The 16216-nt window shown below is 41.6% G+C and overlaps 1 protein-coding gene across 5 annotated transcripts in view; it reads left to right on the forward strand.

Moving 5' to 3' along the window:
• The window catches only part of LOC103738200 (nuclear body protein SP140-like protein), a 77829-nt gene that overhangs the window by 51685 nt on the left and 9928 nt on the right, over positions 1-16216 (forward strand). For 3 of the 5 annotated variants that reach the window (XM_017799379.2, XM_008838061.3, XM_017799378.2), the window contains 5 exons: positions 5028-5102; positions 8919-8963; positions 10856-10960; positions 13689-13831; positions 16079-16168. In XM_017799379.2, the coding sequence (XP_017654868.1) occupies positions 5028-5102; positions 8919-8963; positions 10856-10960; positions 13689-13831; positions 16079-16168 (458 nt within the window). The remainder of the gene's footprint in view (positions 1-5027; positions 5103-8918; positions 8964-10855; positions 10961-13688; positions 13832-16078; positions 16169-16216) is intronic. The other 2 variants (XM_017799380.2, XM_017799381.2) reach the window with 1 other exon arrangement.

The following is a 16216-nucleotide window of genomic DNA, read 5'->3' on the forward strand; positions in this document are numbered from 1 at the left end:
TGCAAGAGCAGTCAGTGTTCTTAACCTCTGAGCCATCTCTCTAGCCCCCCCCCCCTTTTTTTTGGTCTTTTAGAGACAGGATCTCTCTGTAGCCCCAGCTGGCCTTGAACTCACAGAGATCCACCTGCCTCTGCCTCCTGAGTGCTGGGATTAAAGGTGTACACCACTACACCTGGCCTCCAGCCCTAGTTTTTAATGCTAAGGTTTAGCATCATTTTTTACCATATTTTCATGAGACAAAAATGAATGCCTTCTATAATGACAATTTAATTTTCTTTTTATTTATTTATTATTTTTTTATTTTATGTGTATGCATGTATTGCTTGCATGTAGGTAAGTGCACCCATGTCGTGCAATGCCCGGCCAAAGAGGTTGTTGGATCCCCTGGGACTGGAGTTATGGACAGTTGTTAGCTGCCATGTGGGTCCTGGGATTTGAACCTGGGTCTTCTGCAAGAACATTCAGTGTTCTTAACCACTAAGCCATCTCTCCAGCCCCGACAATTTAATTTTTTTAAATACCGTATTTTCTACCAGGCATGGTGACACACACCTTTAATCCCAGCACCTGGGAGGCAGAGGCAGGCGGATTCTGTGAGTTCAAGGCCAGCCTGGTCTACATAGTGAGTTCCAGGACAGCTGGGGCTACAGAGAGACCCTGTCTCAAAAAAAAACCCAAAACTATATTTTCATGTTTTTATTCTGATTTTAAAATGCTTCTTACAAACTAGTGTATATTTTTCAAGACTATCTCAATGTATATAATAATATAGTTTAGAATATCATTTTGTTTATGTAAATAAAATAGTTCTTCATATAATTTCCTTGTTTTTTAAACTAAAATAACATAGCTAGCCAGTAAACACATTTAACATTTTTACATATTTCCTGTTTAACATAATAATGGTAATTGAATATATTTGTATTATTATGCATGAATTATATGAAATAACATGTTTCATCATGACATTTTCATACATGTGTATAAGGTACTTTGATAGTATTTGCCTTTATTGGAACTATTTTTAAAATCTTGAGGATGGCATTAACTTGTACTGGTTTCATTTTCTTGTAGCATAAAAAATTTTCCATTTTTATTTTATGTGTATGAGTGTATTGCCTGCATGTAAGTACACCCATGTCATGCAGTGTCCGTAGAGGTCAGAAGGTTGTTGGATCCCTTGGAACTGGAGTTATAGATGGCTGTTAGCTGCCATATATGGGTGCTGGGAATCAAACCTGGGTCGTGTGCAAGAGCAGCCAGTGCTCTTAACCACTGAGCCAGCTCTCCAGCCCCAACATAGCATACATTTTTCATTCATTGACAGTCATGTGTTTTATTCCTGGAACTCTTGTAGAATGCCGCCAACGTTCCATGTTGTGATATGGGTCTCTTTCTCATGCTGCTGAGTAGTGATCTTTCTGTGTTACATAAACTAAATCTGGAGCACATATACGATAATATTTTTTGTCCCACTTGTTGGTTTTTTAGTAGGTTTGTTAATAGGATCTTTTGTCCTAGAGAAACTTGAAACTTTTTGTTAGTTGAATTTATTAGCATTTTTCCACTGGTTCCTGGGTTTCAAATCATATTTATAGTAGCCATTTCCACCTTAAGATTTAAAAAGTATTGTTCTATGTTTTCTGTTAGAGTGTTTATGAGGTACCTGATCATTTTTAGTGTTTACATCTGTAGTACCCGTGGGACTCGCCTCTTTGTGTAACTGGGAGATAGAAATCTAAACATTCTCGACATGACTTTATAGTGTCTTGAGATGTCCCTGGGCCCACACAGTGCTTCACCTATTCATTTCTTAGTTGTCTTTTGCAACTAAAGGAGCTACAGAAAAGAAAGAGAGCTCAAAGCTAGAACCATCTTTTTGTAAGGTTTATTTTTATTATTTTAAAATTTTGTATGTGTGTGAGATATATACATATGGGTATATGTATATGACCACTGGAGCCCAGGGCATCCAGAAGAGTGTCGGATCCTCTGGAGCTGGGGTTACAGGCAGTTGTGAGTCAGCTGATGTGGAGGCTGGGAAGGGAACTCAGGTTCTCTGCAAGAACAGTATGTACTCTTAACCACTGAGGCATCTCTGTAGCCCTGAACTGGAACCATCTTGATGACTTGCTGGAAGTGAATTTTACAGTAAATCCAAAAAGATATTCTCCTACTCCCTTTCCAAGTCTGCTAGAATCTCTGATTAGAAATGCGTTGGTCACAGATTAATCTGAGAATACTTACCCACTTACTTATTCATGTTTTATTCAGTGTTCTTCCATGAAGTTTTCTTTGCATAATTATTGCATTTTATATATCGAATAAATCTCTCTGTTGCTATGAATATCCTTTTTTCCCCATCACCTGATAACTGGAGTGAATTTGAATAAGACAAGACTCTCCCAAAGTCTTTGTTTACATATAAAGTACAGAGTCATTTTATTATCTACTTGTACAGAAGGGAATCAGAATACCACTAATTCAATATAAAAATCTTACAAGCATTTGTATGGGTTAGGGATATAGAGGTAACTTTACATATCATGGCCAAAAACTGTCAAGGAAGATAATCTATCAGAAATAACAGGTTTCTTTGGAAAGTGGTTTTATGAGAAATAGCATTAAATTTCTAATTTATGGGATTATTTTAAGACCTTTTCAAACAGTTCTTCCAATGACAAATTTATATTAATGGCCAACAGAACAGATTGGTACTAGTTAATAGAGAGGTCCCCATGGTTCTACTAGACGATAAAACTTCACCTTCTCACAAATCCTCTCATTTTTCACTTTGTCAAGTTGGATTCTCTATAGTAGTTGAATGGTATAGAATGGGGGGCTTTGCCTCCATCTCGTTCTGTAATTTTTTTTTTGTTGTATGAAGACTAATATTTTTAAAATCTTAAAACTGGAAACCATGTAATGGGGATTTGGAGTATCCACACCTCTATACCCCAATCAGTACCTACTGCTTTGAGCTAATTCAGGTCTAGGAGGAAGAAGAGAAGAAAGTAGTTGGGAGCAGGAATGATACCCTCATGGTAGACCCTGTGTGCCTCCAAGGTATGGTGGATGAGTGAGCCACGTTGGTTTGCAAGTTCTTTGGGGATGATATAAAGAGAAACTCTCAGCTGAAGTTCACCCTCCTGCAAAAACTTCAGTTGGCTGATTACCTCTTTGCTTTTAGTTTCTCAGATTCTGAGAGGCCTACCCTTCTTCTAGGGTGACATCATCCATCCAAGTAATCCTCCTGGACTCAGTGTCTCTAAGAAGTAACAGCTCCGCCCTTCCTCAGGGAGAAGCCCATGGGAATTGTGTGTCTTCATGGTCCCATTCTCTGGCTCCCAGCTCAGACTAACTTCCAGGGTCCAGTCTGTAAATGTTTCTGTTCCCCCTAGACCCCTGCAGATATAGGCCAGGTACACTGAAGACAAAGCCCTCTCACTCGCCTTGAGGAGAGGGGAGCACTTTGCTCAGGTTCTATAGCGAGTTTAGTGTGAATTGATGACATTTGAACAGGAAATCCTAGAATAGCCCCCACAACTTCCTGGATACTTCCTTGTATTTAGGTGAGAAAATTCACAACACACACTTGTTGTAATAGAAGCCAAAGAGCCCTATAAAATTAGCAAGACTTAAGCCCTAAATCTCCTAGAAAGAAGAGCTCAGGCGAACAGAACCAGATCACTTGTACTTTAATGTGTTTCCCTCTGTAGGCTCTGAAGAAAGGTGAATCCAACAGTAGCAGGGCAAGGCAGAGGGACAGAAAAGGTCTGCGTGGACTCAAGATATTTCTGGCAGAACAGGGACACGGGAAGGTGGTGCTTTGGGTATCAGCACACGTGGTCCTTGCAGGATGTGCCTGCACGGGTCTCACTGTCTTCCCATCTATATCGCATCATATCCCAAACCAGAGCATATTCCCCTGAGATGGGGTTCCAATGAACCCTTCCTTCCTAGGTGCCTCTAACCCTCAGGCTTTCTCAGTCTTGAGCCTTCATTTCTACAAATTCTCCTTGGACAAAATCGTTTCATTTAGTTTCTTTGATCCAAGTCCAAACCCATGTGAATATGGTCTTTGGTCAGTTTGGTGTTCAGCACAAATGTCTGTCCAGGACTAAGATGATGACCAGTGTCTCATCTGTGTGGCTCACCATGCTTTTTCCCTGGACAATAGAAATTCCCGTGTTACTGCCTTTGAATTCTGTTCCTCAACCAAAGGAGATCTACCAGGCTTGCTTACTGTTGTAGCTGTATGCTTAAGTTGTTGCCAATGGTGAGGAAATCAGTATCTCCTAGGTGAATTAGCATACGTAAAGGTGTTTGTGTTAGTAAGCTTTCCACCACTGTGACAAAGTACCCAAGGTAATCAACTTGAGAGAAGGAAAGACTTATTTTGGCTCTCTGGTTTAGAGATCTCTAGCTATGACTATTTGACCATGCTCTAGATCTGTAGCCAAGTGGATTGTCCTAATGAGGAACTCATGGTGCAGCAAAGCGGTTCGCTTCAGAGCAGCCAGGAAGCAAAGAAAGAGACAAAGAGGCTGAGATCCCACCATGTCCTCAAGGGCTCCCCCTGCCCAGCTGCATAACTTCCTTCCTGCCTCCTAAAGTTCCCACCTTTGTCAGCAGTGTTGTCATCTGGGACCAAGCTTTCAACACAGGAGCCTTTGTGAAACATTTAAATCCAAACTGTAACAATTTTATATTAATTCCCAGCACCGAGTAAGCACTTAAGTGTGAGTTCTCATTATTGTTATTCTCAGTGACTCCTGGGTTACAAATGAAACTCTGTCTGAAATTGTTTTCTATATTAATGTGTGAGTTAATGAATTGAATTAATGTCAGGGTAAAGAAAATGGAACCTAGGGCAAACCAGGTTAAATATCAAAAGCTATAGGTTCTGAGTTTTTTACAATTAAAATTATTCAAATTATAGTAAAGTGTAATGTTTGGGAAACACTATTTCATGAATTGCAACCTTTTAGAAGTATCTCTTTTTTGTTTATTTCCTGTTTTCTCAGGAAGAAAGAGAAGCTTTCTTGGGAACTACTTCATTCAGAACATCAAAACCCCAATGCAAAGAGGCTGGTCAAAAGGTTAAAAACAAACTATGATACATTTTCAATAAGTACCTCAATTTTCATTCTTTACTGTGTGCTTTAAGTAACAAGCCTATTTCTCTGATTATCATCTATATCTATCTATCATCTATCTATCTATCATCTGTCATCCATCCATCCATCCTAACTGTTGAGAAATATATCTGATTTAGTTAATTTCTAAATTATGTTAAGAAAAGGAACAAAAAATAGCAGCACCAAGAACAAGTGACTTAGTGGTAAATCTGTGAGCAGACATCAGGTCATCATGCAGCCTCTGCTGAATTTTCAATGCCTCAAATAGCCGTAAAACAAAACAGAACAAAAGCCTGTGGGTTATAAGAGATACTGTGGCTCCTTCTCTTCCCACCACCCTGTGGTAACTGTGAGGATTTGTGCCTGTCATTTCTTTCCTTTTGCCTCTGTTATGCTCATTTATAAAGTGAAATAATGTGAGTTAGATTAGCTGCTCTCCAAGGTCTACCCCAGCTCCCTAGGTAGCCTCATGGTCTGTGTACTTGGTAAGGAGCAGGGACAGCAGTCTCGCCTGCGGGGTGACCATGAAGACCCAGTGGAGGGTCTTCTACGACTTCACTATGTGGCTGGCTGGTAGGGTGGGAACAGCGGCTCAGCATCCCAGCAGTCCATCTTAAGACATGCACAGCTGTCTGTGACTCAGATTCTCAGCTCTTCCACTCTGACCCCACCACATAGATGTTCTAAATTTCAAGCCCTCTCCTCTCTGCAATTTGCAAGTGATTCCACAGCTCTGCTGGGTTGCTCTCAGCCAGAGGAAGCTGCTGCAAAGGAGAAATGAACTGAGCATAGAGGACAGAAAAGGCTGCCCACCAGGACTGCATTCTCTACTTACCAGTCCCTGGCTCAAATCTGACAAATTATATGCTAATAGTCTAAAATCTATTTGTTCTCTCTCTTTCTTTCTCGATCCCCTCTCTCTCCCTCTATCCCTTTCTCTCCCTTTCTTCTTCTCTTTCTTCCCTCTCTCCCTCCCTTTTGCTCTTGATATATGTATATGTGTATGTATGTATGTATGTATATGTGTGCATATGTGTATATAAGTATGCATAGATGCGCATATGTGTGTATGTGTATGGCCATAAATTTCTCACTTAGTATAGTAGAAAGTATATATATTTTGCTACCTGTCCATGTCGACAATGGCTAACTTGCTCTTAAATGAAGGCACTGAGTAGTAGCCTGGCTGCTGTTACCTTGGGCAGAGTATCTCTCAAATGTACCTGCTCTGGCTCCCATCATGTTTCATCACTGAGTCCCTTACTGGCTCTCAGCCCCATCCTTGGCCAACACTGACCTCTCTAGCCATGACCTCCACCTTTACACTTCTCAAGAGTGACTCTAATAATCTCCCCTTCCCTGACATATCTGGACTCAGAGATCTATCTCCTGAATGGACATCTTAAATCTTCTGATTTGACTTGAAAGAGATGCCAGACAACCCTGTTCAAAGAAATGTGGCCTCTCTCCTGGGCTACATAGTGAGCCCTAGGCCAGCAGATCTGTAGAGTGAGACCTCATCTCAACAAATAGACAGTAAAAACAAAAATAAGAAAGAAGAAATGTGGCCTCTCTCCTGAGCTACATAGTGAGCCCTAGGCCAGCAGATCTGTAGAGTGAGACCTCATCTCAGCAAACAAATAGACAGTAAAAACTAAAATAAGAAAGAAGAAATGTGGCCTCTCTCAGGAAGTGTGGAGTAACAGGGGCCCCGAGGCTGGTAGAGCCACACTTCCTGCCCCCCACCGTGCTCTGTGCAGCAGCCTAGGGGAGAACCCTGCCTTAGGATTTGGGCTATTACACTGTTCCTGAACACTAAGACATCTGTTGATACTCTGAGAAAGCCCAAGACTCTCCTGGACATCCTGACAGCTTTTGCTTAAAATGATCAGCATTTAGAATGATTAGCGCTGACTAATAACAAAATTGTTTTAAATAGCGATGATTGTTTTGACCACATTATTACTTCGAATGGTTGATGTATAATTTTAGTATTATTATGTGATTACTAAGATTAGAAGACCCAAGAGAATAGTTAAACCCTACTTCATTCAGGCATTTTACTTCCCAGATAGCTGCAAGGAGCTGGAACCAACTCACATGCAAAGAATGATGATAAAGCCAAGCTCCTAATCACATGATCTGCTCTTCAGCTCAAGTCTTTTCCATGCCAGCAACTGGGAGAAAGCAAAATGGTCTTTAGTTTCTTTGACCTAAAGTTGTTTCTCTTCAATAGGTTTTGGTGGATAGTGGCGGCCAATGAACAAGTCCAAGAAAGCTTAAACTGAGAGGAACTGAGAACGTAATATATGATGGCCAGCAATGGCTGATTTTGAACAGACTCAGGCTACAGCCAAGCCCAGGCTTCCAGTCTGATTATTTTATAGGAAAAGAGAGCACAGACAGGATGCAGATGCCTCCTGTTGGGACCATGGGAGGAAGGGAAAAAGAGAGGGAGAGCATTTTCCTGGGTGCATCCACCACTTTAGCACATTGAGTGATAGGGCTGGATGTCACAAAAAGCCACCCCCGTGTGGATAATCTATTACCTCCACCAACAATACAATTACCACTATATTTGGTCCAACCACATTCTTGGAAACCAATAGATTTAAAGCAGTTTGTTCTGAGGGACAAGAAGAGGTGGTAAGACAGGGTCATCTATTCCTTTACCCTGTTTTACTCACTACTCTTAAAACATTGACTATCACTAGCCAAATTGGTTATTCCTTTATGTAAAGCTAGTAAGCTCCATGATATCATAATTAGCTTGATGAGGGTAACACCTTGTGAGGCAGAGGACATCTGACTTTGGGATGTGATCCTTCCTGAGATGTGAATAATCAATACGTGCCTCATGGACTGGGTGCATGGTTCACACCTGTAATCCTAGGACTCTAGAGGTAGAGACAGGAGGATTGTAAGTTCAGGGTCAATCTGGGCTGTATAGCAAGTTCGAGACCAACGTGGGCTATGGGGTAAGACCCTGTGTCAAAAAGATAAATGTATGTATGTATCTTGGGGCCATTGTGATCTTGATGAGATTAAAACAAACAAACAAAAACTTTTGAGCAGCTAATTATGGCCACAGCCTAAAAAACAAAATATCAATCCCCAAGGCTTGCTTATACTCAACATTATAGCACCCATTTTGTTACTTGAGAAACACAGAAATACTGTTCCAAATGTATTTGGAATGACTTAGGAGAATTGATAAAGAAATACAAGCTGAGGGACTGGAGAGATAGCTCAAGGGTTAAGAACACTGACTGCTCTTGCAGAGGTCCTGGATTCGAATTCCAGAACCCACGTGGTAGCTAACAACCATCCATAATTCCAGTTCCAGGGACTCTGACACCTTCTTCTGACCTCCGCCGGCACTATGTAACATGGGTGCACTTACATACAGGCAGGCAGTACATTCATACACATTAAAAAAATATATATATATAAATTGAATCTCTGTCAAGTATCATCTTTATAATTAAGTTTAGATCAGAAGTCAGCAAATCACAGCCAATAAGGAAAATACAGCTTACCAACTATTTATAAATAAAGTTTTATTGGAACAGACCCCTTTATTTACATGCAGTGTATGGACACTGCTTCCTAATGTGATGAAAAATGCTCCTGATTTCTAATCTGGACATTTGATGTTTTTCTTAAAGTACTAGATAGACTCTGAAAAGTTATATGTAAACGGTGTTTTATAAAACTCTATTTGCAATGCAGCACTATGAATAAACAGGTATTTATGTTTTTTTTTAACTTTCTCAGGGAGAAGAGTCAAGTCTAGAACTTCAGAAAGAGGTAGAAAAAGAGGTAAAAAGAAATGATTTATAGACTTTTTAAATGATTGAGAATCTAAATTCTTTCTTTAATTGGTTGTTTTTAGTGTATTATACTGGGTTGCATAAGGCCATGTTCATGCTAGCATATAAACGTACCTCCTCCGTCATATACCATCGCCCTCCTCTCCCTCTTCTACCCTCCCTTTAATCTCTTTTGTTCTCTTAAACATTTTGCTTCTGCTGTTATGCTATTTGAACATGTGTGAGTTTATGTATCAATATGAAGTCTTAAGATGAGAGAAAACATGCCTTTGTCTTTCTGAGACTGGCTTAATTCGCTTAATATGATCATCTCCAGTTGTACCCATTTTCGTACAAAATGCATAATTTCATTCATTCTTTTTTTTTCCTCTCCTTTTGAGATAGGATCTCCTGTAGTCCCAGCCTAGAACTCACCATGTAGACCAGGCTGGCCTCTACCCCATAGAGATCCGCCTGCCTCTGAGTGGGGTTAAAGGCATGCTGAGATTGAAGACATGTACCTGACTCAATTTCATTCTGCTTTACGGTTGAAAAAACCTTCCATTGTATACATAAACCACATTTTCTTTATTCAGTCCCTTGTTCATGGATACCTAGGTTGGGTCCATAGCTTAGCTACTGTTGGACGTGCTGCAAGAAAGTTTGATGAAGTAACTAAATTCTTATTCTTCACTCTGTTAAACTATTAAGTCAGTTTTCTTGATTGGCTTATGGAGCCAATGTCAAACATTGGCATTGTTGTCAGCACTGGAGTTTCAACAACAGGACAGGCTGCTGCTAATTCCCATTCCATTGATTAACCAGTTGATCTGGGAGAGTCCCTGGGCTGCCCAAGTCTTCCTTGTGCTGGTCACTCTGACACTTAGAACTTTCTCTTGCCCACATAGAAAGCCATAGAAATGCACTGAAGGAGGCTCTTGATGATAATACAAGACCCACATTTGAATTCCTAAATTCCTGTGTGATTTCAGTTTGTCATTTGTCCCCTTTTAACTCAACTATAAAAATGTGGGAAAACCCAGGTGTGGTGGTGTATGGTTTTAGTTCCAGCACTCTAGAAGCAGAGGCAGGCAGTTGGAGGCCAGCCTGGTCTACATAGTGAGTTCCAAGCCAGTCAGGACTAGGTAGTGGGACCTTATCTCAAAAAACAAAAACAAATAAATAAAAAAGATAGATGTAGGAGGAAGTGTTGGGGTGAATTAAACAGAGTGACCTGCCAGAGCCGCTCCAGTTCCAGTCTGTGGGTCTCTGAAGCAGGTCTGAAAGGACTGTAGACGGCCCTCCCTCCCCATCCCAGCTCCTCTCTCTTGTTGATGGATCTCCATAACTGACCATAAAGGCAGGAGTCACTGCTGTGGAAGTTTGGTTTAAGGCCTTCAATGCCTGGTTCCGTGGTATCACACACCTCCTCGAGTGATATACTGTTACTAATGGAGTGCTCTGCAGAGTATTCTAGAACTTCTGCCTGAGCCCCTGGGAAAGCTAGGTTAGGTGCCCCCTTCCATCCACTCATCCACCATTGATGCCCCTAACAGGACAGAAGACTGAAATTTCAGTTCTTTTCTCCATCTACCAAACTCTAAAGTCATGATAGAATGAGAAATCGTTCTTCAAAACATGAGGAGGAAAGTCAATGGACAGTGGGTAATTGAGGCCCAACAGGTTTGGAAGCTCAGATTCTGCTGCACACTGCTCCACTGAATTGGGTTCAGAGGGTGGGAGTGGTGGATGATGTCATCTTAATCTAATCTTTCATAAAGACTTTAAACTGTAACTAGTTATGAGAAAGCCCAATACATTATAAGTTATAAAAGCTGGATATCAAAGTCCATGGAGGAAAAATTACTCCGTTTTAGAATAAAATGGAATGTTTCCCTACAGGCCCAAGAATTGCCAGAGGAAATAATGTGAATTTTGACCTTCCTGAACTCCCTGTGACCTGTGGTGATGTGAAGGGGACTCTGTATAAGGAGAAACTTAAGCAAGGTGAGCTCACAATCCTCTGTGCTTTCCACCTGGACTGCATAGTGGACAATTTAGGGAGTGGGCACCTGTGTCCCATGTGTTCCAGCCCAGTTCCAGGTTGAGGGATTCAGGGAACTCAGCATGTAGGCATACTCACACCCTTTGCCGAAGTGAAAAGTTGCAAAGCTGAGTCAGCAACAAGAAAAGGCTCATGAGAGAAAATCCAGAAGAATCCAAACTCCCGACTCTGCTCTCTTTGTGAAGTCACACAGGACACACTTAATTACCCTAGCAACAAATATGGGAAGGTATGTTTTCAGGGAAGCTGACTTGAGCCCAGGAGCCCAAGGGCTTTATCAAAGATGAGTTTGTAGGCACCTTCTCTCTATGGAGCACGTATCAAATCCAGATCCCCACAAGGAAAGTAGGTTTTGTGCATAAACCATATGGTTTGTAGAAATAGTTCAGCACAGTGAGCTACTCTTTTTGTTTGGGGCAGTGGTAGAACCTCTCTCTCAATCCAAATTCCCACATACTAGCCAAGGGCCCACCTTGCACAAAGTTGTTTTTTCAGGAGTGTCTCGGGCTGCTGCTTAACTCTGTTCTGTGCCACACCCAGAGTGGGCTGCAATAATTAGGGTAGATTCCTTTTTCTTTTTCTTGGGATTAAACCCAGGGCCTCCTGTGTGTGAGGCAAGTGCCACTGAGCTAGAACCCAGACTACATTTTTACATTTTTAATTATCATAAACCCTTAGCCTACCAGGCTCTCTCTCCTTCTCCTGTGAAAAGGGCCCAGAAGATGTCCATCCAGACCCAATACCAGAGTAAGCATTTTCATGGAAAAGGTAGAAAAGGTACATGTTTGAGAAATGCAATAGTAACCTTTATGGGCCTATTATTACCTGTAACGTCTGTCTAACTTTAAGCTAAGTAGGAAGAACATAGAATTAGAAGAAAGATATATATTCAAATTTCAGTTCTACCAACATTAGCCCTGTGTTCATTGTTATAATGAAATGCCCAAGTCAGGCTAGTTTATTTAGTTCATAGTTTGGGAAGCTGAAAGGCAAAGATCAGGCAGCCCTCGTCTGTTTGGCCCTTGGTGAGGACTAAATGGTAGAGGCATGTGTGGAAGGGAGAGATCATATCATAAAACAGGAAGCCAGAGAGCAACTGGGTTCTACAAGAACAATCTTAGCCCTCAGTGAGCAGGTACTTCCTACCAGCCCAAGTTCATTAAGGCCCACTTTGTGCTTGACTGTGTCAAGGTCCTGGTTTTCCATGTATGAACCCTGACGGAGGCACTCAAATCATATTAAATCACAGCACTCCGTTTCTCTATCATCTTTGTCAGGGTACTCAGTCTAACCCTGAACTTCCTCTTTTAAAAAGTGAGAATGAAACTTTTCTCACCATATTACTATGAAAAAAATGAGATAGACATAAAATAGTGTAAAAACTGTAATTGTTAAAGTATAGCATTGATCTATCATGATCCATCTTCTTTCTCATAATACATTTTTAAAAGACTTAATTATTTTTGTTTTGTTTTAAATGTATGCGTATTTACCTGCACATAGGTAAGTATATCATGTACATGTCTGGTGCCCTCAGAAGCCCCTAGAACTGGAGTTAAAGACAGTTGTTAGATGTCATGTGGGTGCTGGGAACCTAATTCAGGTTCCCTGCAAGAGCAGCCAGTCTCTTAACTGATGAGTCATCTCTCTAGCTCTTTTGTGCCAACAAATATGTGTTTAACTTATGATTCTGCTGCATATGTGTAACTTAGCTGTTCCTTCTAGATAACATTTCTATGATCACTATTTTTTTTTTTTTTTTTTGAGACAGGATCTCTCTGTAGTCCCAGGTAGCCTAGAGTTCACTATGTAGACCAGGCTGGCCTTGATTTCTCAGAGATCTGCCTGCCTCTGTCTCTCAAGTGCTTGGATTAGAGGTGTGCGCCACCACACCAGCTTTCCATATCACTTTTAGCATCAAATAGCCATGAATCTAAAATATGAGAAATAATCACTTATTAGTTGGAGAATGTTATGGAAGCAAGGAAGGCGTGGCTGTGGTGAGGGCTTCCATGTGGCCATGTGGATTCAGAAGAGGCCGATGGGGGAACTTTGTGTCCTAATTCCCCTCTCTGAAATCCAGGCTGGCTCTACCCTGGGGCACTGTGAAAGGAGAGAAAGAATGATCCTTTTTGTTTTTTAGAGCTGTTCCTTCAATTTTTTTCTTTTAATATTAAAGTGGAGTAATTTTAAAAAAATTTATTTATTTCTTATTTTATAAGTATGAATGTATTGCCTGCATGTATGTAAGTGCACCTGTGTTGTGCAATGTCCAAGGAGGTCAGAAGAGGGTATTGGATCCCAGATCCCCTGGAACTGGAGTCACAGACAGTTGTTAACTGCCTTGTGGGTGCTAGGAGTTGAACCTGGGTCCTTTGCAAGAGCAGATAGCACTCTTAACCACTGAGCCATCTCTCCAGCCCCAACAGTAAATACTTTTAAAAGTTAATGTCAGTGGTAGTTATTCCCATTGCGTAAGGGTAGGGAAATCAACACATGCAGCATAGGCCAGGCTGTCCTTGTTTATCAGGCTGAATGGGATCCCTGATGACTTAAAGGGAAATGCACACCCTTCTAAGACCGATCCTGAGCCCCAGCTGCAGCATGTGGTAGGTCAAGAGCAGGTGTTTTTGTAGTTCAGAGGGAGTTCATCTTGTCTTGGTCTTACAGGCATCTGGAAAAGGAGTATACGGAGTGAGAATGGACGGTGGTTCACCCCAAGGCAGTTTGAAATTAAAGGAAAACACAAAAAATCCAAGAACTGGAAGCTAAGCATACGCTGTGATGGATGGACCCTCAAAGAACTGATAGAGGTATTCTGGTGGCAAATAGCTTCCGTGGTTCCAGGGTAAGACGGTGGGCGAAATGCTCCTTCCCTCTGACGCATAGCTTCAATTATTCCGAGTTAAGATAACAGATCAGAAGCTTTCTTTGTGTGACAGGTGACTCCAACCAAGGATTGAGTGGTCGTTATTCACCCACACCAAGTGTTAGCAGAATTTCACTGTCTACAAGACCCTTATGATTCTTCTGGTCACACTGCATAGGTTATTGCTAATATGCCATTTGGGTGCTACGCTGACTGGCTTACATTACAGCTTAATCCTCTCTCCCCCCCGCCCCCACCCCGAAGCTGAGGACCAAACCCAGGGTCTTGCACTTGCTAGGCAGGCACTCTACCACTGAGCTAAATCCCCAACCCCTTGCTTAATCCTCTTAAATGCATTAACACATATCCTTTAGAAGGTAAGAGAGTCAACTGTGGCCTCAACTCTACCATTAATTAGTTGTGTGAAACTTGGTAGCATGAAAGCAACTTAGAGAGGGAGGAGTTCCTTAAACTTTGAGTATCAGTGTTAAAAAAATAGCATCATATACTTACATATATGAATTGCATATAATTACCTATCTGAAAATAATGCGTCCATGTGGGTAGTTCCTGGGTTTCAGAATGTTTTGATAATGTTTGTTCTGGTAAGGCAGTTCAAATTTATTCTTAAAAAAGAGTAGCTGAACACGGTATCTAATACCTGTAATCCCAGCACTTTGGAGACCGAGGCAGGGGGATTGCTCAGACTTCAAGGCTGACCTTGATTGTATAGTACATTCCAGGCCAGTCTGGGTTATAGAATGAAACCTGGCCTCAACTCTGTACATCTGAAAATAAAAGAAAATATATAAATAAATTTTGAAATAAGTCCTTTGCTCTTTGTTCCTACCAACCCCCTGGTATGGTAAGATCAGGGGGAGGTCCCTGTGCCACCTGAACCCATTTCTTTTGATTCTGGATGCACTGATCTTTCTGTCACATATCCCAGATGGCCTTTCCCCATTTCACTCTCACAATAAAGCAAAAATCTTTGCTCGACCAATATGTGTTGAGCTGCATCTAAAGCTGTGGGGCATATAGATATGAGGCCCCCAGCCAGGACAAGGCTGCACATTCATAATCTGTCTGCAGTGAGTGGGTTGCTGCAGTATCAAGAAGCGCCTACAGGAAGTGATGTAGCAACCAAGGGACAGGATGGCTGTTTCTGGATTGGAAGTTGGAAATAGTATCATGGACCAGTTTTCATTGAGCTGGATCATACAAGAGAACAGTTCTGACCAAGTGTAGAAGAAGCTTTCTGTATGCAGGGAAAGGAGAGCGTGGGGATCTGCCCCTCAGTGTGTCAAGAACTGTGAGTGATAGAAGCTCTAAACTTCACCTCATTGTGGAGGCCACAAGGTCAGAAGAAACAGTCTAAATATTTCCTTTACTTATGATGGAAGCATGGTGTCCTACTTTGTTCTTCATTGCTGTGACAAAATTCTCTGACCACTACCAACTTGGGGAGGAAAGGGTTTATTTAGCTTACATCTCCCAGGTCACAGTTCATCCGGGAGCCCAGGTAGGAACTCAGGGCAGGAACCTGGAGGCAGGAGCTGGAGCACAGGCCATGGAGGAACGCTGCTTACTGGCTTGCTCCCCTGGCCCCTGCTCAGCCTGCTTTCTTATGCAACACAGGCCCACCTGCCCAGGGGTGGCACCGCCCACAGTGGGCTGGGCCTCCCACATCACTCATCAAGAAGATGCCCCTCAGATATGGCCACAGGCCAGTCCAACAGAGGCAATTCCCCAATTGAGGCTCCCTCAACCCAGGTGTGTCAAGTTGACACTAAAGCTATCCAGCACACATGGGAAATAATTTCTATAAAGACACCTTGTGGGGCTGAAGAGATGGCGCAGTGGTTAAGAGCAGTCAGTGCTCTTGCAGAAGACCTGGATTTGATTCCCAGCATCCACCTGGTGGCTAACAACCAGCTGTAACTACAGTTCCAGGGGATCCAATGAACTTCTGACTTCTAGCACTGCATGACATGCATACACTTAACACACTCGCAGGCAATACACCACACACATAAAATAAAAATAATAGATAAAATATTTCTTTAAAAAGATACCTTGTATTTGCGTTAACAATGGGACGCCCAGGTAGAAATATCTAGAAAGCAGTTAGAAATACCAAGTTCGCAAAATAAAAATAAGGGCCCATCCCACCATTATCTCTTTCTTTCAGAAAGAACATTTGTCAAATCCACCAAGAGCAAAGAAGAATGTTACCCTACGAACTTCTGCCAAGCTGTCTAAGGGCACTGTTGACAAACTGGTAATTTTCCATCTCTGTAGTCTTATAGTTTTTATTTATTTATTTATT

Source organism: Nannospalax galili, unplaced genomic scaffold (assembly GCF_000622305.1).
Source record: "Nannospalax galili isolate Female #2095 unplaced genomic scaffold, S.galili_v1.0 scaffold1138, whole genome shotgun sequence".
Taxonomy (NCBI): Eukaryota; Metazoa; Chordata; class Mammalia; order Rodentia; family Spalacidae; genus Nannospalax; species Nannospalax galili.